Source organism: Rhinatrema bivittatum, chromosome 7 (genome assembly GCF_901001135.1).
Source record: "Rhinatrema bivittatum chromosome 7, aRhiBiv1.1, whole genome shotgun sequence".
Classification (NCBI taxonomy): domain Eukaryota; kingdom Metazoa; phylum Chordata; class Amphibia; order Gymnophiona; family Rhinatrematidae; genus Rhinatrema; species Rhinatrema bivittatum.
In genome coordinates this window covers 305,192,822-305,215,635 of record NC_042621.1, presented here as the reverse complement: position 1 = coordinate 305,215,635, position 22,814 = coordinate 305,192,822, and the positions used below count along the sequence as shown (strand labels likewise).

The 22,814-nt window shown below is 43.2% G+C and overlaps 1 protein-coding gene across 3 annotated transcripts in view; it reads left to right on the top strand.

Moving 5' to 3' along the window:
- The window catches only part of TIAL1 (TIA1 cytotoxic granule associated RNA binding protein like 1), a 347,709-nt gene that overhangs the window by 146,975 nt on the left and 177,920 nt on the right, over positions 1 to 22,814 (top strand). For all 3 annotated transcript variants that reach the window (XR_003857944.1, XM_029610520.1, XM_029610521.1), the window contains exons 5-6: positions 9,830 to 9,917; positions 12,335 to 12,410. Coding sequence is in view for 2 of the 3 variants with exons in the window: in XM_029610520.1 (XP_029466380.1) it covers positions 9,830 to 9,917; positions 12,335 to 12,410 (164 nt within the window). In the remaining variant the exon portion in view is untranslated. The remainder of the gene's footprint in view (positions 1 to 9,829; positions 9,918 to 12,334; positions 12,411 to 22,814) is intronic.

The following is a 22,814-nucleotide window of genomic DNA, read 5'->3' as shown; positions in this document are numbered from 1 at the left end:
AGCATATAGAAAGACATGATTTAATGGAACATAGTCAACATGGATTTACCCAAGGGAAGTCTTGCCTAACAAATCTGCTTCATTTTTTTGAAGGGGTTAATAAACATGTGGATAAAGGTGAACCGGTAGATGTAGTGTATTTGGATTTTCAGAATGCGTTTGACAAAGTCCCTCATGAGAGGCTTCTACGAAAACTAAAAAGTCATGGGATAGGAGGCAATGTCCTTTCGAGGATTACAAACTGGTTAAAAGACAGGAAACAGAGAGTAGGATTAAATGGTCAATTTTCTCAGTGGAAAAGGGTAAACAGTGGAGTGCCTCAGGGATCTGTACTTGGACCGGTGCTTTTCAATATATATATAAATGATCTGGAAAGGAATACGACGAGTGAGGTTATCAAATTTGCAGATGATACAAAATTATTCAGAGTAGTTAAATCACAAGCAGACTGTGATACATTGCAGGAGGACCTTGCAAGACTTGAAGATTGGGCATCCAAATGGCAGATGAAATTTAATATGGACAAGTGCAAGGTGTTGCATATAGGGAAAAATAACCATTGCTGTAGTTACACGATGTTAGGTTCCATATTAGGAGCTACCACCCAGGAAAAAGATCTAGGCATCATAGTGGATAATACTTTAAAATCGTCAGCTCAGTGTGCTGCAGCAGTCAAAAAAGCAAATAGAATGTTAGGAATTATTAGGAAGGGAATGGTTAATAGAACGGAAAATGTCATAATGCTTATTATTCAATGGTTATTCAAGCAAGCTTTCCCAGACACAATCTAATGACACAAGTCAAGGACACAAACCAAGGACTCCTCAAAACATTCAGCCATTAATCATGCCATTTGTACATAGCATCCAATTTATTTGTATACCGTTTAACCGTTTATTCTTTCCTATCTCTTCCTTCTTCTCCAAGTTCAGCTACCCTTGTTATTTGTAACTGTTCCTTCGATCACCACAGTTCTAGTTGATGTATTTAATGCACTCCCGTTTCATGTAAACCAGCAAGATATGTTCTCATGATTGCCGGTATATAAAAACCTTAATTAAATAAATAAATAAATAAATAAATAAATAATGCCTCTATATCGCTCCATGGTGAGACCACACCTTGAATACTGTGTACAATTCTGGTCGCTGCATCTCAAAAAAGATATAGTTGCGATGGAGAAGGTACAGAGAAATGCAACCAAAATGATAAAGGGGATGGAACAGCTTCCCTATGAGGAAAGGCTGAAGAGGTTGGAGCTGTTCAGCTTGGAGAAGAGACAGCTGAGGGGGGATATGATAGAGGTCTTTAAGATCATGAGAGGTCTTGAACGAGTAGATGTGACTCGGTTATTTTCACTTTCGAATAGAAGGACTAGGGGGCATTCCATGAAGTTAGCAAGTAGCACATTTAAGACTAATCGGAGAAAATTCTTTTTCACTCAACACACAATAAAGCTCTGGAATTTGTTGCCAGAGGATGTGGTTAGTGCAGTTAGTGTAGCTGGGTTCAAAAAAGGTTTGGATAAGTTCTTGGAGGAGAAGTCCATTAATGGTTATTAATCAACTTAGGGAATAGCCACTGCTATTAATTACATCAGTAGCATGGGATCTTCTTAGTGTTTGGATAATTGCCAGGTTCTTGTGGCCTGGTTTTGGCCTCTGTTGAAAACAGGATGCTGGGCTTGATGGACCCTTGTTCTGACCCAGCATGGCAATTTCTTATGTTCTTATGTAAAAGTAGCTTAATGAAAGGCTGATCACAGCATGTTGGTGAACTGATGAAGATGATGATGGTCGGTGTTAGTGCCGCCTCAGATTAAGGAAAGGCTTGTCTGAAAAGCCAAGTCTTCAGATTCTTCCTAAATGTACTCAGGCATTGTTCCTGTCGTAATTCTGATGGGAATGAGTTCCAAAGAGATGGACCAGCTGTAGAGAAGGCGCGTTTCATTATGGAGGACTGTAGCGTGAACTTGGCAGTATCAGGGACCAGGACTGCCATCGAGTGCCATGGCCTCCCTCGACTCACTTGGAGCTGCCCTTGAGGCCATTGAGGTGCGTGGCCTCTGCCATGGCTGCTCTCGATGCCATCACGGTACGCGGCTGCCATGGAGACCATCGGGCGTTTTAGCCAGAGATACCATTCATTGTTGCTCTCAGCGATGTTGAGCATCATCAGCGAGGTCGCCATTCAGCCCCCTGGTCACTCTCAAGGCCATCGACTGCTGGGGCTCCTGAGAGCTCTTGTATGCCAATGAAGCCCTCGGGCGACACAGGTTTCAATGAACTTGGTGCTATCGAGCGCCGGGTTTGCCATTTACTCAAGGCACCCTAGAGGCTTTTTTGCGGTGTCCAGACGAGGTACCAAGGAGCCTCGGGCTTTCCCATCACTGGCCTTATGGCTATCTGGCACCATGGATGCCGACGATCTCGGGAGACCTGAGCTGCTTGGATTGGGGAACATCTGAGGCCCCGTTTGGCTTCGTGTACCAATAGTGCTAATGAGCACTAGGGTTGCTATTGAGGCTATCATTAGCCATAGCTGCTGGTGAGGGACGCCATTGAGCTTTCAGCATTGATGCTCTCGGATGTATAGGTGAGCCAAGGCAATCTGTCGATGGCACCGGCAGTCATCTGTTCCTTTAGGCACCGATGAAGGGTGTTGGGGCCACAGAGCCTCTGCTTGCAGGCATCCTTGGTACTGCAGGTCCATTGATGCTTTCGGGCACTGGAGTCTCTATCAGTGCTGCTGGGCTGTCTATGTCAACTGGCGTCTGGGGCACCGGGGATGGCTCTATATACCGTCGAACTGGTCAGGACTCTGTCAAGCCACTTTGAAGCCCTGGGTGCAGCATCGTTTGGTGCCATTGATGCGATCCATCGTTGCTGCGCGCGAGAATGCTATGGGCCCCACAGATGTCGTCACGATGGGAGGCGGCAGTGGACACGATCGGATACCGCAGGGCACCATGGGCACCATCAGTCACAATGGACTTCACTGCTGCTGTTCCATGAGGGAAACATCGCTGAGCCATTCTCAATGCAATTTCAAGGGCTACGTTCAACCTTTTGTAGCATTATCAGGTACTTGGGGGTACCATGGGGGTAATGCTATAGAATGCCACCCACCACCATGCCATAATCGGAGCCCCAGTGGTACTGGGGATGCCATTGTCACACTGTTCCTAGTCACTCCATGGGTGGTCTGGTACAGCAGGGTTCATCTACTCCAAACACCTCGGGTGCTGGCAGGTGGCATTCTCTCTGTCTGTGCAGTACACAGCCATGCCAGGGTTCTGCCATTGTCTCATTAAAATATCAGCCTCTTCATCTGTTCTGCACTATAAGGTGCTAGGGAGCACTAGCGAGGAATGCGCCATCACACTCTGATTGCTTTTTGGCCGCGCTTAGCCACCGACTCTTAACAGGTGGTACGCTGTCCGTGCTGTGCTGTGCGATTCTACCTACAAACACGGTGAGTGGGTTCATAGGTGTGCTGACATCTGTAAGATGGGATACCACATTTATGAGTACTGATCAGAGAGATTTTACAGTGGAGGACACTATTCTTCCAGTTACCTTCTACTGTATGGTAGGAGGGGGGGGGGTGTTTCCCTCGTGGAGAGCACAACAACTTGTGTGCTGCAGCAACAGGACTGACCTAAGACTGTATTTCTGGTTGAACCCCTTTGGGGAGTGGATACCAGGAGGATAGTGTCGGGAGTCTTCCCCTTCCTCAGAAGAGGGCTATGTCTTTTGACCCCCCTCTCGTGTTAGACATCCCCTTTGTGGGGAAGCCCTTGGGGCTCCGTCCTTTGCAGGTTTATCACCGAACTGGAGCCTTGATTCTTTTGAATCAGTGCCTCACCTTGTAGGCCAGGACCCAGGGACAGCAGCGGCAGTCATTGGACTGTTTTTACTGGGGTCCCTCCATTGATTACCATTGTGGCCTACGCCATCTCAGGGTGGCCTCAGTTGGCAGATTTGGTCACTTCTGAACCTCAGCGATCAGTGACTGTAACCCAACTCTCACTTGGAGAGTTGGAAGGTTTTTCAGGATTGGGAGGCCCCAGTTCTTGTTACTTTCCTGTCCTTCAGGAAGGGGAAATATGACTAGGTTTCTAGGCGACCCTTATGGGTCTCTTCTCCCCCCCCCCCCCCTATACTTGTCCACCCCTACAATGGGTGCCACTCATTCTCTGTTTCCCGGAGAAGGGATGACACTGGCAGTCGCTCTCTGTTCCTCGCGGGATCTGAGAGCTAGTCGGGCGGTAGCGCTTTCCTTAGGTTGTCCTAAGGCAGTGCAGATTTATTTCGTGAGGGAGCCATTCCAGATTCGGTCTCCCAGGCATACTAGGAGTCTCCTCTTCGGGGTAGCTCCCCAGTGAAGATTTGGATTTCTCCCATCTGGGAGTCACCTTTGATACCTGCTGAGCTCAATGGGCATTTTTCGTAGAGGACCACTATTGCTAGTCATTCTCGCTTGCGGGACCTAACCTCAGTGAGGAGGGTTCTAGTACATCTAACTGGCAAGTATGCCTTTCAACCTATCGCCATAGCTATGGCTGAGGGAGTGGGGTGGGGGGGGGGGTGGCGAGGGACCCCACAATAGAGGTGCTACTCTTTGGATGCAGTGGCTTGCAAGCAATAATTCCCCATTTTAGGGATAACCCTGTCTGCGGACAGGAGAGTCCTGGTTCAAGCAATGGTTATTCCATTTACTGGAAGTATATGTAATCATGGCTGATGTATTAATACCAAGCCAGGTTGGTAGACAGTCTTTTCCGAGATCAGTTTGACCCTGCCCTGGTACTCTTAGGGTTTCCAGGCCGGTGAAGAAATCCTGATCTAAAGGGGTTTGTACTTGCGGCATCCCAGCTTCCTGTCTCTTGGTGGAGTGTTTCTGGATTTCTTCTCTTGGGGATTCACTCTCGGTTTCAGCTGTTCCAAGCAGGCTGAGGGCTCTGTCTTAGTGGGTAATTCATTTGGGGTTGAGATATACAACCTAACAACTTGTTATTACCCCTGTAGTCCAGTGGTCTGCCTCCTCGTGTTCTTCGCTACTTCTTACTTCCAGTTGAAATGTCGAGGGAAGGGGAAGAAAAGCTAGAGCATTCGTGGTATGTCTTAGTGTATACCTGCAGGGAAAGATACATCACTTTCCCCCTATTTTTTCACCAATTTCTAGCCAGAAAAAGCCTTTAGCTTTTCTCACTTCACTGGGTTGTCCAAAGTGCCTTCCTGCTCACCTGAACCATCCTGTAGACAGGATGGATAGCCCTGCCTTTGACAGGGTGTAGGTCTAACTTATCTCCCTGCTCGGGGGGTTTGGGCTAGTGATCCCATTGAGGGATTGCCTTTCATCCCCTGAAACTCTTGATGCTGTCCTGTATGGCCAGCTATGTCTGGTGTTTTGGCACGTAGGATCTGTCACAGACCCTGCCGTTGTTGCTGATTATTCTTCCAAGCCTTACTTGGGTTTTTCTGCCCATTGTGCCTATCAGCCAAACAGGGCCACACTTCTGCAGATGATTCTGTCCTTTCAGATGTGATTGGACCTCAGTTTCTTTCTGGAAAGCTCTCAGGCCCCAGTTGCTCTTTTAGCTGTCTTGTAACACCGAATGAAACTATGCAGACTTCGTCCAAGTGTTCTTCTCATGTTTATATCTCTAGACTTTTTCCTGTATCCAGGAGGTTCTAGACCTACTGTCATTGTCAGGGTTTTCTGATCTGAAACCTTGCTTGTAATGTTTTACATGATGTGGAGTGTTTCTTGCTGACATTCACATCACTCCCCTGCCTTAGGGGACTGCTACGCATTGGGGTTTTGGTCTCAGTCTTTTCTCTTTGTAGAACCAAATTTTTTTTCCACCTAGACCCCTTTGTGGGTTGGCTGCCTGACAGGCAAAAGGGAGAGGGCTGGTGTTTTCAGCACTGTGCGGTTTCCCGCTTTGTCCTGCTCAGAGAGCCCATAGCTTGGGAATCATCCATGTGTGAGGACTACCATCCTGCTTGTCCTCTGAGAAAGCAGAGTTGCTTACCTGTAACAGGTATTCTCTGAGGACAGCAGGATGTTAGTCCTCATGAAACCTACCTGCCTCCCCTGGGAGCTGGTTTAAATATTTTATTATGTATTTATTGCTTTTTTATACTGATGTTCGTTAACACATCACATCAGTTTACATAAAAATAAAAGCATTGAAAGAAAATAAATACAATTTGCATCTCAAAAATTCAAGAAAAAAATAATTAATATAAGTAATAAAATAAAGTAAACAATATCACTAAAACATATTCATTAAGAACAATCGAAAATATCAAATGTATAAAATTAAAAACCATTAAAGCATTAAAAGACTAAAAAACTAAAAGGAAGTCTTTAACTGTCAAATAGGTGCACTGTTAACCCGCATTTGGACGCGCGTTTTCGACGTGCTAGCTTCATCCCTTATTCAGTAAGGTGTACTTTTAAGAAGTAATATTTCACAGCGATAGTAACTCAATAATATACCTGGACTTGACCAACATTACTCAAATAATGATTTTATTTATGAAATTGTAACCGAACTTTATTGGCACCTGTTAGAATGTAAGATATCCTACATTTACTTACCTTAGTCTATGTGCCTATTTGTAAACCGTTGCGATGGTATATAACTTAGCGACGGTATAGAAAAGTTTTAAAATAAATAATAAATAATAGTGTGTCGAAAACGGGCGTCCAACCCCCCAGAAACTAGTAGCGCCCGCAACATGCAAATGCATGTTGATGGCCCTATTAGTCATTCTTGCGCGATACAGAAAGCAAAATGTGCAGTAAAGCCGCACATTTTACTTTCAGAAATTAGCGCCTACCCAAAGGTAGGCGTTAATATCTGTCGGCACCGGGAAAGTGCACAGAAAAGCAGTAAAAACTGCTTTTCTGTGCACCCTCCGACTTAATATCATGGCGATATTAAGTTGGAGGTCCCAAAAGTTAAAAATAATTAATTAATTAATTAATTAAAATCGGCTCGTGGGTTAAAAACCGGACGCTCAGTTTTGCCGGCGTCCGGTTTCCGAACCCATGGCTGTCAACGGGTTTGAGAACCGACGCCGGCAAAATTGAGTGTCGGCTGTCAAACTCACTGACATCCGCCACTCCTGTCAAAAAAGAGGCGCTAGGGACGCGCTAGTGTCCCTAGCGCCTCTTTTTACCGCGGGCCCTAATTTAAATAATTTTTTTTTCTGAATCGTGCACACAGGAGAGTGGCCTGTGTGCTCGCCGAGAGAGTGGGTGCTCGCCCGCTCTCCCTCGATTTTTACTGTATCGGCCTGAAAGTGAGTAAGATATCAGGGGAAGGTCTGCTGGTTTCAAGCTATATTGTGGACTGAGGGACTCTGCCTAGGGGCAGGGTGATAACTATAGTTACCCATGATCAGTAGGGCCTGTTTGAAAGTTCTAGAATCTTTGAGATCAATGTTCCGTGCCGTTCTGTGCCGGGCTCTATCCAGTGATGTCATCCTCTGAGAACACCTGTTACAGGTAAGCAATTCTGCTTTATTTATTCCCATGGGTTTTTTTGCCCAGGTTGTTAATCTTCTCTGAGGACAAGCAGGATGGTAGTCCTCACATGGGTGACATCATCAGATGGAGCCCGGCACGGAACTTTGATCTCAATGAATGTAGAACTTTCAAACATGGCCTACTGAGTATGTGCAGCTGTAGTCATCACCCTGCCCCCTAGGCAATCTCTCAGTCCATAATGTAGCTCATACATGGAGAAACCAACTTCCAAAGCAGGTGGGAGGGTATCGTGAGGACTTTCATCCTTCTGTCCATGGAGAATACTTGTTACAGGTAAGCAACTCTACTTTCTGCTACTTGATGGCTCACTCAGTTTATGAGTTCCCTTTATTAGATCTTCACTATTATCTTCACTTTTTAATTATCCAGAATAATGTAAGCTTTACCATCTCAGGTTTACTTCTTTTTCTAGATTGTTCCAGAGCACAGAACCTTGAGAATCTGATTTGTGACTAGTTCCCAATGGCATTCTCTGACCCTATAGGAAAACTAAAAGGGAATTTTTTTTTGTAAAAGTAAAACAAAAATACAAATTTGAATTTAATTATATAGAAATTTTGGGATTTAAAAGGCTACTTGTCAGTTTTAGCTTCCAGAAGTTCCTGCCAAAGCTTTATGTTCAAGAGCAGGGGGCTCCAACAGTCAGAAAGCTCACAGCCATATAGCTGTGTGGAAACTTGTTAAAGCAGGGCTTCCCAAACTGTGGATGCTCCAAATGGGGTCACAAAATATTCAGCTGGGATCACAAGTGCCTCAAATGGCAGCACTTTTCAGGTGGAAGTGGAAGTCAGTCAGTATTCACCCTGTGAACCAGCACATGCTCACATGCCCTGCTTTGATGCTACATTTGCACAAGTTTGGTTATCAGGAAGCACTGCATGAGGAGGGATCAAAGCAGCCTTTAAGCTTGCAATAAGCCATAGACCCCCAAGCTGACTTTAATTAATGATGCTGCTGCCACTTGCAGGTCACCATCAGGCTTGGGACCAGTATTGAGGGGTGGGGAGGTCTGAATGTGCATGGGCCAGTGAACTTTGCCCCCACTAACCCTCTCTCTTCACCTGCCAATCAACACAAGAGAAAAATGTTGCCCCTCTCATTGGCCTGCCCCCCCCCCCCCCAACCTATTGTCATCCACCTTTGACTCAAATCCCAAAGAAAAATATTGCTGCTGACCCTAGCCAGCAAGAGTTTTGGAGGAGAGGCTTTTTGAAAAGAGATGAGAAACAGGAGGGGTTTGTGGGTTGGAGAATGTGGAGAATGAGTTAAGGGGGAAATGTTGCATTATCCACTGGGAGATGTAAGAGGATCTGGGGAGATAAGAGGGAGAATGAGAGAAGGGTAGGAGGGGAAGACCTGAAGTTAGAGGGAATGGAGGATGAAGTGAAAGCAGTGCTCCCTTAAAGGAGTGACTAGGTGTGTGCAAATGTTTTTTTTGTTAAAACCAACAATTTTTGAGTACCAGTATTAGTGTTGCATTTCTGTATATAGCACAAAGAAAAATGTTATGTGCACGACCATGTAAAACTGGTGAGCAGTGATCCGAATCGCTCATGCGCTCAGTTTAGAGGGAGCTGTGAGTGAAAGGGAAGGGATGACAGAGTGAGAGGAGATCAGCTGGGGGATGCAGAAAGGGCTGGAGGGGTTCATATTGAGAGGGACCTGAGGGGTGTGCTGGTGGAGAGGGATGTCCTCTGGAGTGGGTGGAGGTTGAGAGAGAGATCAGCTGAAGTGCAGTAAGGGGTGAAAAGGAGTGGTTGTTGGAGGGCGACCGCATCCCTGCTAATATGTTTTGGTCATCTGGGATCATGTGAATGTTCAATTGCTAAAATGGAGTTACATTGATTAAAAGCTTGAGGAAACCATGTCTTAAAGTATGCCTTTAATATTTGTTTGGTGGAAAATGAGCTTGCTGCTTGGCACCTAGTATGCTGCTGCTGCATAAAGCTGGCAAACATATAACCACTTGGAATTGGTTTTTGACACCAGTGGGACAGAGGACTAGGAGTTCTTCAGATCTCAGATAGTTTCTGGTCTTATTTTGTCTGTTGGTGTTCTTAAGGGGAACATTGAACTGTTCAGTGGGTTTCACAGAGCCCTGGTTCCTAAGCTATGTTTACTATAAGAAATGCTAAATAAAAAAATAAAATAAATTACTTCTACCTCTACCTGTAGGCATCCAAGGTAGTAGCAAAACATTCCCAGCTGGTGTCTGTTAAGTTTGGAACATTTGGTGTTTCATGGCATGATCTTCTCTTTTCAGATCACTTCCATGTGTTTGTTGGAGATTTAAGTCCAGAAATCACAACAGAAGACATAAAATCAGCATTTGCTCCTTTTGGTAAAATCTCGTAAGTATCGTATTCAGTGTACTGCAGGCAGATTACCAGGTCAGCTTCTATGTGCCTAAAATATCAGACTGTTTACTGCCACAGGTTTTACAATGATCTATACTTTGGAAAAAGACGTGGTTTCTGTTCTAACATTTCATCTTGTGCATGCTGTAAATTCCCCCAGAGAGTTCCATGCTCATACATTGCTGAAAGCAGTAGTGAAGTTTTACCCTATTTATATGGTAAGGTTCCTCTTTGATTATTTTGTTGTTTGTGAGACGATAGACATGGAAGTGTAGAGTTCTAGCCTATGCTTCTGTTTTTAACATTGGCTTTTGAGATTTTTTGATGTATTCCATATATTGAATTCTGTATAAGCTGTGCAAAGAAGCAGTTAATATATACATTCATGTCCTATTTAATGAAATTTTGACTATATATTTTCTTTCAGTGTAAATAGATTTGTTTTTTCAATTGTAGACCATGAAATCTTTCTATTGTAAAGAGTGAGGTCTCCCTTTTACCCCTCAAAGTGCAGTGATCAGTAGTGTAGGCATGTAAAAGGGGTAAAATGTGTACATGATTCTGAATGTGCCAAAAGGGCAGTGGGGAGAACAAATTCTCTTGCACTTTCTCTACCACACCCCAGTAGTAGAAGACATCTTCTAGGGTTTTACAAGGGCCAAATAAGTTAATGGGGCTGAAATAGAATTGCTTCGTTCATTCTTGGTAATGAACATTTTTATAATCCTGATGGTTTAAAGAGATGAATAATGTTAATATAGCGCAAAGGTGAGATGTTATTTCAGCAAGATGAACTTTTGCTGGACTGTATCGGGGACAGCCCCAGTGTTCTGGCCAAAAGTTATTTGACTGATCAGAAAGTGTTAGCCCTTGCACCATAAGATTTAGCCTGGGCCTGATTTTAAGTTTCCTCTTAGGGTTATTTGGGAATAAAGCCCTTGATAAATCAGGCTTTTTGTGTCTGTGATGTAAAGTAAAATCAAAAACATTCTGTTTGCTTGGAGAACATTATGTTCAGTGCTGTATGTATTGTGTGCACATTCTGCAGCATCAAAACCTTTTAACTGTTTGAGTCTCTCTAGATAAAACCTTGTTATCATATAATTGTGCTGAAAGTGATCTTGGTACCTCGAGTCATTTTGTTTTCTACAGATGAACTTTTAATTAAGAAAGACCTTATGTTTGTATTACCGCTTCATTCAGTGCTAGAGCACATTCTAGCCAAGAGCAAGATTCAGAATTCTTTCTTAAACGCCTATTCTCACTCTGTTTTGTTTTATAAATCAAAATGCTTCTGCCTTTTCTTCTGCTGTATTTACTTTTGCTTTTTATCTCTATGTGGTAAGTAGCACTGTTGATGGAAATATTGCAGGTTGTGCTGTTTCTTCCGCCACTGATTGCGTTACCTGAGACCTGCAGTTCTTCTTGGGTCCAAGCCACCATATAAAGTAATAGCATTCTGGTTATTTTGCAGAATTGCTCATAAGAATGGACAGGATCTTGAAGGCTAACTGCAAGGAACTGTGCACACTGGAACTCAGTTGTAGAATTTTTTTTCTCATTTCTATTTATTCTTATTATATTTATATATTTCTATATATATACTTTATATATATATATATATTTTAGCATTGACATTTTAAGTCTATATTCAGTGTAGTTCTATATTTTCCAATCATTTTAACTTAACTCACTAAAAAAAACAAAAAAAAAAACCATAAATAATTTCTGTGTAAATTTTGTTGTTTTTTTGTACTGGTGTGCTTAGTATTGTTGTTAGTTTTATTCTCCTTTCTTAAATTTCTGAAAATGTCAATTTTTCAAAATTTACAGCTGCCCAAACTCCAAAATGATGGTAGAGAATTGACCAAGAAAAAAAAAGAAATCTGTTAACAGGCCATGTATGCCTTTTAATTCCTATTTTTTTCCTCTTTTTCAATTTTTAATATTTCATATATTTTGTGTCACTAGGCAGAAGACATAGTCATAGCTAGAAAATTGCATGGTAAAATAGCTAGAATTGTTAGACCATAAGTTTATAAAATAGTATCCTTAGCAAACCCTAGCTGATAGAATATTAAGATGAAGCTTTATATTCCTTTTTAAAACTTCAAAAGTTTATTAACGTTTTTAGTTAGAGAAAGTGTAGGCTGTAGTGGATAGGTTGCATGTTTTATTACATGTTGTTGAGTATTTTTTGTCCTGCTTTTTTCTAACAGGTCAAGGGAGCAATAGAGAGAGTTGAGGAATGGCAATAGTATTAGAATTAACTGAAAATTTGTACAAAAACCAGAAAAAAAAAGAAAATGCTCACGCTACAGTGTGTGTGGTTCCTTTTGTTTGTTTTTTTAAAATTCTGTTTATTTCTGAGATTCCTCCCCACACTTAAGGTGCTGTATTTCTTTTCACAGGGATGCACGTGTAGTCAAAGACATGGCAACAGGCAAATCAAAAGGCTATGGTTTTGTATCATTTTACAACAAATTGGTAAGTCTGGATGAGTTTGGTACAGATCTAACACGGTCCCTCTTTGATGTGGGCATTCAGTGCTATTCTTTCACAATTAGCGGAAGGGGGTATATGTTAACTTTTCTCCTGCTGCTTTAAGCTTCCATCTCAATCAGAATCTGCTCCAAGTGGGGCTGTGGCATCAAGAGCCATTATTTTAAGGTGAAACTCAAGACTTGGCTCTTCCTTCAAGCATTCCCAGAGAGCTAAGAACAAGATATAATCAACCCACTGTCCTATAGCATTAATGCAATGTTTATTTTACACTATTTATTATTGGCCTTATTTATATGTTTCATAGGTGAACTTAGTTTGTTTTTTCCACTTACTATAAAGCAATCGTTTGATATGTTCTATGTAAATCGTTTGATATGTTCCATGTAAACCGCCACACTGCGGTAGTTATTTCAGTTACCTGTGAACCGGAGTGATATGTATTTTATACAGGAACTTCCGGTATATAAAAACCAAAAATAAATAAATAAATAAATTTGTAGTTACTTAGCTTTTCTTCTCCACATTTTTATTCCCCTCTTCCCTCTAGCCCAGCCATTGCACTAACGTATGGTAACAATGGTAGCAGGGAAGGACCACATGGTCCATCCAGCCTGCCCAGCAAGTTTTTATGGTAATATCTGGTACACCATGCAGGTTACCCCTATGTTTCTCTAAAGGGTAATAACTGCTGCTTTGTGCAGTTATCCCAAAGTCTTATGATAACCCATAATAAATTTACGTTTACTTGAAAATTCATAGTGCTGACATGTTTTGCTTATGGACTTGTCTTAGAAGCAGTTTTGTGTTTTTTCTTTGTTTTTGTATTGGCACTCCATTCTGTAAAAGTCAGGGCAAATACATCTGAATCAGATTCCCCCCTACCCCGCCATCAAAGTAGAGAGTGATGTTGTAGTTGTGTCAAAAGCATCAATGCTTATTAATTAAGGGTAACAATCCCATGCCTTCTGTTAAGCGTAGTAACTGATGCTCTGTGCAGGTTACCCTCATGCTTATCAGCTCCCTAGACTGTAAAATTTGGGGCCCTTGTTGGTTGTTGTCTGAATCCACTTCCCCCTTCCCCCCCTGCCATTAAAGCATAGAACAGTGTTGCAGTTGCATCAAAAGCATCAAGGCTTATTGGTTAAGGGTAGTAACCGCCGCACCAGCAAGTTACCCCCATGCACCCTTTTCTTAATTTCCATCCTTAAATCTTTAGGGATCCACAGTTTTTATCCCGTGCTCCTTTGAATTATTTGACTGTTTTTGTCTTCACCTCCTCCTCCAGAAAGGCAATCCAGGCACTAATAGTCTTTTTGCTCAGTCGCATGGAGCCCTTCAGAGCTCTTGAGGCTAGGCATTGAATATTGTTCTTGCTTGATGACTGGGACTCCATCTCTCCCAGGCACTGTCAAAACCACCTCCACATCATTAGTCAGAACTGGATTTACTGCCGTTAGGCTAACACCTCACTTTGATTTCAGTTTGAATTCTATTTTGTGGCTGCCCATCTCCGGGTAGTCATTGACTGGTATAAAACGCAGAACTTTAAACAGTGGATATCCAAGGAACAAGCTTGAATGGGTCCTCTGCCTCTTCAGGTTTTGCTGTGGCAGCCATGATATACTTGGAGAAGGGATGAGGACTTGGCCCTCAGTACTAGTAGCACTTTAAACATATGGAGATTGTGGCAACATAAATTTGTGGATGAGAGAATTCTTCTGGTCTATTTCATAAAATGTTGTTTAGCTCTTGCTTACCCTTGGGTGCATTTAAAGTATGGAAAGCACATAGTATCTCTTGTTTAGAACATATTTGGGAAGCAGTGAGGTTTGTAACTTTTTATTCACTTCAGTTAAAATATAATCTTCCCAAAGAGGAATTCTTTTCTTATTTACAAATTTAAATATTTTTTGAAAAGTAAAAATATTGATAGTCACCTGGCCCTGGGGAAAACATTTTTAGAGGGTATCTGTATGCAGGCCGATAAAATAAAGGCTATCGTTTCTAAACTATACTCTATTTTAAACGCAGACCTTGGTGAATCTCCAGCTTACATGAAATGTGGGGAAAAGGATTTAGGGCAGGCCATTCTGGAGGAGGAATGGAATTTATTCTTGTCCTGTGTCGGGAAATCATCCATATCTTCATCCCTAATTGAAAGTAGCTATAAACTTCTCTGTAACTGGTATCTTACTCCAGAAAAACTAATATACCAGGCGTAGATAATCAGTGCTGGAGGGGTTGTCTACAAGTAGGAACTTTTTTTTTTCCATATTTGGTGGACCTGCGAGTTCCATAAAGATTTTTGGGCAAAATTATGCTCATTGATTTCTGATATTTTAAAAGAGTTGATTACTTTAAATCCCAGAAATGCTTTATTGAATTCTCCTATTAAGTCTTGGGATATCAAAACAGAAGCTGTTACAGCAAATTATACTAGCAGCTCACTGTGAGTTAACTTTCTGTTGGAAACAAATAAATGTTCCTAAAATTAAAGCGGTCTTACTGAGATTGGAAAAAATTTGCAGGATGTGTAAATTAACTGTAATCAGCTGCCTTAGGATGAAAAGCTTTGATTCTTTTTGGGGGATTTTTGATTCATAGAAATCTGAGCCAGGAAATATCTATTTTCAGTGAGTTTATTACTGTACAAAACTCCTTCACTATTAAGATATCTGCTGTTTAATAATTCGTGTATTATTGAATCTGTGTAGTTATAAATGTCAACCTTATTCTGACAAAATGTATTAATTATAACATCTTGGTATGTGCATACGGTTGCACGGTACATATTTGGCTACTAGTTTTCCATAGGCTTTTATGCTTGTTTCCTGGAATATTTCTACTGGTTTGTATGGTAATTCATCAGTGTTCTATTTTATGTTCATTTCATTGCAAGGTGGGAGAGAGGGGTTAGGAAAGTATTCTGATTTCAAAATCTTTGTGTATCATGTTTTGTACATTCTGCATTGTCACTGCTTTGTACTGTTCATTTGTATACAATAACAAATGTTGATTAAAAAAAAAATAATTTTTTAGAGCTTCTGCATTCCTCTTTTCCTCAGCCACCAGCATGTTGTAATACCTAGCTTTCCAACATATGAGCACGTCCTTACAGTAGAGGTTCAGCAGAGGAACTGGAATCAAGTGGCTTGTTTGATCTGACGTCTGACTTTGTGTTTGGAACATCATTGAGGGAATTTCTTGTTTTAACTGTAAAAGCAATTTTCTACTATCGTTGATTGTCTGTCAGAACTGAGCTTTCAGAGTGCTTTGTTTCTGACTGTGCCACTGTGGATGACTACAGGAAGGTGATGCTCCTCCCCACCTGCTTCCATTCTCCAGTGTGACAATACAAACTGCTAACATGGCCGCCAAACTACAATAAATCCAGGGCCATTCTCTGCCCGCATTGCCCAGTGGGAGTGATTTTGTTTTTTACGTAAAATACTTATAACCCATTTATAATGAAAATATTGTGTAAAGTGAATGAATATAAACACAAAACAGTAAACAAAACAAATACAATTTAAAAAAAATAACTTTAAGCAAAACATAAGCCATTAGCTAACTAACATACTATCTCAACTGCAATCAGGTCCCAAATTAAACTTTCCTATAAAGGCTTCTCAGAAAAAAAGTGCCTTCAGATATTTACGAAAGGTTTTAATGACAATAGCATGAAGCTCACGTGTCTAAATTAATGAAGATTGAGAGCTCATATTAGCTAATCACTTGTACCATTCTGGATCCAAGTAAATTAGGCAGTGGTTCACAATCAGGGGAGTGCAAGATGATTGGTTTGACATAGGATTTTTAAAAATTAAAAATAAAATTAATATTTAGGGAGTAGGAGCTAGAAGCATTACCGAGAAGAAGGGGATGTGACCTAGGATGATGTTGTACTGTCATTGGAAACCTATGTACTTGTCATCTGATACATTTAAAGTATAAATAGAAGATTAAGTAGGAAGAGATTTTTAAAAAATGGCTGTTGGCCACAATTTCAGGTACATAACTCTTTTTCTCACAGGACAAGCAGGATGGTAGTCCTCACATATGGGTGACATCACAGGATGGAGCCCAATCACGGAACACTTTTGTCAAAGTTTCCAGAACTTTGACTGGCCCCTACTGGGCATGCCCAGCATGGCACTAACCCTGCAGCCAGCAGGGGTCCCCCTTCTATCTTCTTTTTTCCGTGCAGCAGTAGCCATGCGGCTAAGGAGCTCTGCAGAGATTCCTGACAAGAATTTTCCTTACAGAATTACTAAAATTTAATTTACCCCACAGGGGTCTCTCCTTCAACTTTTTCAAGCCGCGGTACTCCGGTAAGTTTTTTTTACCCGTTTTCCGTCGATTACTGTCGAGTTTGGCCCTCGCGGTCTACTGGCCGTCGACCGTACCGTGGCTCAATTTTTTTCATATTTATTTTATTTTATTTATTTAGGTTTTTTATATACCGGCATTCAAGACAGCAGTCACATCATGCTGGTTCATGGCCATGGCGTCGGGGTTCCGCCTGTGCCTGGAATGTAATCGCACCATGTCCATCACAGACCCTCAGAAAGACTGTGTTAATGTGTCTCAGATGTGAGCACAATGTCCTAACCTGAACCAAATGTGCCCTAATGACACCAAAAGATCGCAAGGCTAGAATGTAGAAAATGGAACTTCTCTTCAGTGCTCAAACCCCGACGCCGTCTATTGCATCGACGTCGTCAGAACCGGCACAGTCAACTTCGCGCCAGTATCCACCTTCGGCCGGTGACCGTCCGGCATCGACGACTTCTTGGCCTTTAACACCCTCTACCCCCTCTCAGGACCGTGGAGATGGTAGAGATAAACATTGCCACCGGCATTGAAAGTCTCGGACCATCGAGGGAGCAAAATCATCGACCTCACCATTGTCTGAGCCGCCGTCGAAGAAACCCCGTCCAGAAAAGGCACCGACCTTTTTGGCGACCGGGTCACCGAGGCAACCCTCACCCGACAGGGTATCGGGAGCTGTGACTCCGCCTTTAACGGTGGTCCCTCCGGCTATGCCTCTGCCTCCTTCTTCTGTTCCGGAGCCGGGGCTGCTTGCTCCAGGCCATCGACAAGGCGATGCATCGACTCCAAGTTCCTCTGGCACCAACACTGATACTGATTCCAGCAGCGACATAGGAAAATGTGGGAGAGAGGTTCTGGAAGCCAAATTTAGGATTTTAGGTAGGAAGCTGAAATCCAGAACCTCCAGGGTGGCATTCTCTGAAATGCTTCCTGTTCCACGTGCAGGTCCCCAGAGGCAGGCAGAGCTCCAGAGTTTCAATGCGTGGATGAGACGATGGTGCAGGGAAGAGGGATTCAGTTTTGTAAGGAACTGGGGAAACTTTTGGGGAAAGGTAGCCAACTTCTGCTCTCTCACTCGCAGCCAACACTATCAGCCAAGAGACGTGTTCTCCCTCTCATGGGCAACCGGTCTCCTATATGCGTTGCCTTCACTTCCACTTCTCTCGAAGACTCTCGTGAAGTTACGTCAGGACAAGGGAACCATGATCCTGATAGCACCTCACTGGCCGCACCAAGTGTGGTTTCCAATACTTCAGGATCTCTCCATTCGCAGGCGCATTCACTTGGGAAAGGACCCGCTTCTAATCACTCAAAATGGCGGGTGCTTACGCCACCCCAATCTTCAAGCCTTGGCCCTGACGGCATGGATGTTGAAAGGTTAATCCTTCAGCCACTTAACCTTTCTGAACCAGTTTCCCGTGTCCTGATTGCTTCACGCAAGCCTTCCACGAGAAAATCGTATTCTTACAAATGGACTAGGTTTACGTCATGGTGCTCTTCTCAGTCCCTTGACCCCTTTACCTGTCCAATCACGAAGTTTCTGGACTATCTCTGGCACTTGTCAGTCAGGTCTAAAAACTTCCTCCATCAGGATGCATGTCAGTGTGGTAGCTGCCTTCCATCAAGGTATTGGGGATGTTCCCATATCAGTACAACCCCTTGTTACACGTTTTTTGAAGGGCTTGCTTCACCTCAAGCCTCCTCTGTGTCCTCCGGCCCCTTCTTGGGACCTCAACCTAGATTTGGGTCTGCTCATGAAACCACCATTCGAGCCTCTTCAGTCCTGTGACCTTCAATATCTCACATGGAAAGTGATTTTCCTTTTGGCAATCACTTCCGCTCTGAGTTAGTGAATTACAGGCTCTAGTTACCTATCCGACTTACACTAAACTTCTGAAGGACCGGGCAGTACTGCGCACTCACCCAAAATTCTTGCCTAAGGTAGTTTTGGAGTTTCATATCAATCAATCCATTATACTACCTACCTTTTTTCCCAGGCCCCATTCCAATCCAGGGGAGCAGGCTCTGCATACCCTTACTGCAAACGGGCTCTAGTTTTCTACCTAGACATACAGCTGCCCACAGGAAAAGCACTCAATTGTTTGTCTCATTCCATCCTATCAAATTCGGGCAGGCTGTAGGTAAACAGACTCTCTCCTCCTGGTTGGCGGACTGCATATCCTTTTGCTATCAGCAAGCGGGCATTCAACTTCAAGCCCGTGTTAAAGCACACTCTGTGAGGGCCATGGCAATTTCAGTAGCACACCTACACTCTGTGCCACTTCCTGACATTTGCAGGGCTGCCACCTGGAGTTCTCTCCATACCTTTACAGCCCATTATTGCTTAGACAAAACCGGAAGACAAGATTCCATCTTCGGCCAGACTGTCTCGCGCAACCTATTTACAACATGACGTACCAACACCCTGCTGCCTGCCCGGTGGGGTTCAGGATGCCCTCTGCCAAATTTCATCCCAGGCCTAGTGCCTTGCACGCCTGAGTGCATTTGGTGCATATTCAGACATCCTCAGCTCGGTAACCTGTATGTGAGGACTACCATCCTGCTTGTCCTGTGAGAAAGCAAATGTTGCTTACCTGTAACAGGTGTTCTCACAGGACAGCAGGATGTTAGTCCTCACGAAACCCGCCCGCCGCCCCGTGGTGTTGGATTCGTGACATTTTCTTATTTTATTTTCGGCACTACGTGTAGCTTTTTAACAAGACTGAAGGGGGACCCCTGCTGGCTGCAGGGTTAGTGCCATGCTGGGCATGCCCAGTAGGGGCCAGTCAAAGTTCTGGAAACTTTGACAAAAGTGTTCCATGAATGGGCTCCATCCTATGTCACCCATATGTGAGGACTAACATCCTGCTGTCGTGTGAGAATACCTGTTACAGGTAAGCAACATTTGCTATTTCAATCAGTTATAAAATTCTAAAAAAAAGCAAGATATGCTTCTAGAAACATTTTATTTATTATTTATATATTTGAAGAGTTTTATATACTGTTATTCGGAAAGCCATCATAACGGTTTACAAAGTGAACAGAATTTTTTAACAAGGAGGTTTTGAGATATCATAACATATTGTAATTACGGTAATAAACGTAACCAAATAAGTCTCTGAAGAAATAAGGTTGAATGTGGAGGGAGGTAAGTTAGGTTGAGAATTAAGGTTATGAGTTCATTTGAGAGTTGGAAGGAGTAGATGATTGGGGGTCCATGAAGAATTTAAGAAACAGTTAAGTTTTTAGGTCTTTTTTGAAGGTTTTTATACTGTGTTGAGATCTTAGGTCTTCAGGTAGAGTGTTCCAAAGATTAGGGGAGGCAATGGAGAAGGCTCTCTCTTGTTGTTGTTAGATGAGCATCCTTGATAGTTGGGATTAATAAGTAGTTTTTGTTGGATCGTAGGTTTCTTGAGGAGTTTTGAAGAGTTATGTTTAGGGTGTTAAGACCTTGATGATCATTGTTAAGGACTTTATGGATGATAGTCATGGATTTGTAAGCGATTCGTGCAGTGATAGGGAGCCAGTGAAGAGAGGACAAGATGGGTGTAATATGGTCATTTCTTTTTGTTCCAGTTAGGACTCTAGCAGCAGAGTTTTGAAGTATTTGTAGTGGTTTGAGGGATGAGAAGGGTATACCTATTAGTAGGGAGTTACAATAGTCGAAGGTGGAGAAGATAAGTATTTGAAGTACTGTTCTGAAATCATCAGTGTTGAGTAATGGTTTTAAATGTCTTAGGGTTAGGAGTCTGTGGTAACCTTCTTTGGTTTTGTTTGATATGTGGTTTTTAAACGACAGATCTTTGTCGATGATAATTCCGAGGTTCCTGGTGTGGGAGGTAGGAATTATAGTTGTCATATGTTTGTCAGGAATTATCAGGGGTGGAGGAGCTGGGTTCTGTTTTTTGTCCATCAGTATAATTTCGGTTTTGTCAAAATTGATTATGAGTTTTAGGGAATTTAGAAGATGTTTGATAGAGATTAGTAGATCTGAGGTTTTCCTGTAGGTGTCTTCAATTGATTTTTTTATGGGGATCAAAAGTTATGTCATCAGCATATAGGAAATATGAATAGAATATACATAGAATATAATGGCAGTTCCTGTTTATTCACCTACTAGCAGTCAGAGAAGAAAAGCTTTACTGACACTGCTCTACTAAAGTTAGCATGCCACCTGCAGTCCCTCGATATTTCTCTCTCTCCATTAGATGGTAGAGTTGTAAAACCTGCAGTCTGGAGTTTTGGTTAAAAGAAAATAGATAAGAGGAGGGTTAAATCCCTTACTCCCTGGGGTGTTAGATTCCTTTAAGGGTCATCCCCTGGGAGGTGTAGTTGAACAGGGGTATGGGGACCCTAGCTTGCCTCAGCCCAATGATTATGGAGACTGGTACTGATAGTAGTCTGGCTTCCTCCTGATCTTTCATGTGGCCTTCGCTTACCTCTCCTGGGCTCATTGAAGGGAAGTATTGCCACCTTTGTTTAGTTTACCTTTATTTTTCCTTTCAGATGTTTAAAAAAAATGAAATAAGTAAAAGGGAAGAGAGGAAGACTAGGAGGCTTGGTGGAGATACGTTAATGGCTCAGGGAGCCTGGCTGAGGGTGAGTGAGGCCAATTGTCTGTCCGCAGGGGAGTCCAGGGATCGGCTTCATTGCACTGTGAGACTGTTCCTCTGTCTGGTGGATGCCTGCAGATGGTGCCACTGGAGGGTGGAAAAGCAGCAGGAGAGTAAGCAGAAGTGACATGGCATCAGCAGAGGATCACGGCAAGTGCTGCCGCTCTTTTGCATTCAAAATGGCATGACTCTCCTTGGCAGGTCTGTGCAGCAGGGGCTGGTCAGGTACTAAAGGGAGTGCCACAGGAACTGCATCAGGGGAGAGAAATTTGGACAAGGCTGCAGCTGATGGTAAGGCCTCTTCTCCTGCAGTATGGGAATGGTGGCCATTTTGGAGTCTGCTCCCACGTTGCAGGGGGGGCTGCGGGGAGGGCCCGGTTTCTTCCCCAGTTTTGTCCCTTGCCGTGCCCAATCAAGAGGATTTCCAGGTGGATTTAGGAAGTGAAGATGTGCTCTCAGGAGGGGGCTTTGATTCAGAGGAGATCTTTTTCTATGGAGTTTGTGCTTTTAAGGCAGAAAAGGGTTGGAGGGTTGGCTGGTAAGGGAGCCCATACTCCCAGTCCACTGACATGCCAAATCCAAAAACTTAGACCCCCAGGAGAAGATGAACTGACAGACACATACCCTGCTGTGGGGGCTGCATTCCTTGTACGTGATGGAAGATTCCAATTGGTTCTAAGGGGGACAGAAGTCCGCAATCTGATCCAATGGGGGGATGATGTAGAGGATAAGAATTCATTGGGGGCGGGGGAAGCCTGTGGTAATGGAAGAATATGATCCCAGGGTGGTTCATCTCTTCCAGAAGGAAGAATGTATTCCTTTGATTCCCCACATTTTAAAGGGACTGAGGATTAAGGTGGCACAAGAGGAGTCTGGTCACAAGGGTGTGGACCCCGTCAAGGAGAGACTGAGGTCTGGCGAAAACATTCCCTTTCCACCTTTTGGTCAAGAAATTGGTAGTTCAGTGGTAGGATACACTGGAGGCTGGTTTGAAGATTGACAGAGCAATGGCAAAGCTGTATCTACTGCCGGAGGATACTCTGAAGCTGCTGAAGCTTCCAAAGGTGGATGTGTCAGTTTCAGTAGTAACCTAGAAGACCACCATTCCAATGGCAGGGTCGGCCACACTGAAGGATGCCCAGGACTGGAAGTTGGAAGTTCATTTTAAGAAGATATTCGAGATCTGAGTGATGGGCATCTGGCCTGCAGTTTGCAGCAGTTTTATGGAGCATGCATGTTTGCGCAGGGTGCAACAGCTCCATGGGTTGGAGCGGGCACCATCTGCAGCTAAGTAGGTGGTGGATATTTTGGAAGCTGGAGCGGCTTATGTTGTGGCTTGCCTTGTATGACTTGCTTTGCAAGTTGGCTAGGAATGTAGTGTCAGTGGTTTTGTTCAGGCATCTCCTCTGGCTTTGTAATTGGTCTGCGGATGTCTGGTCCA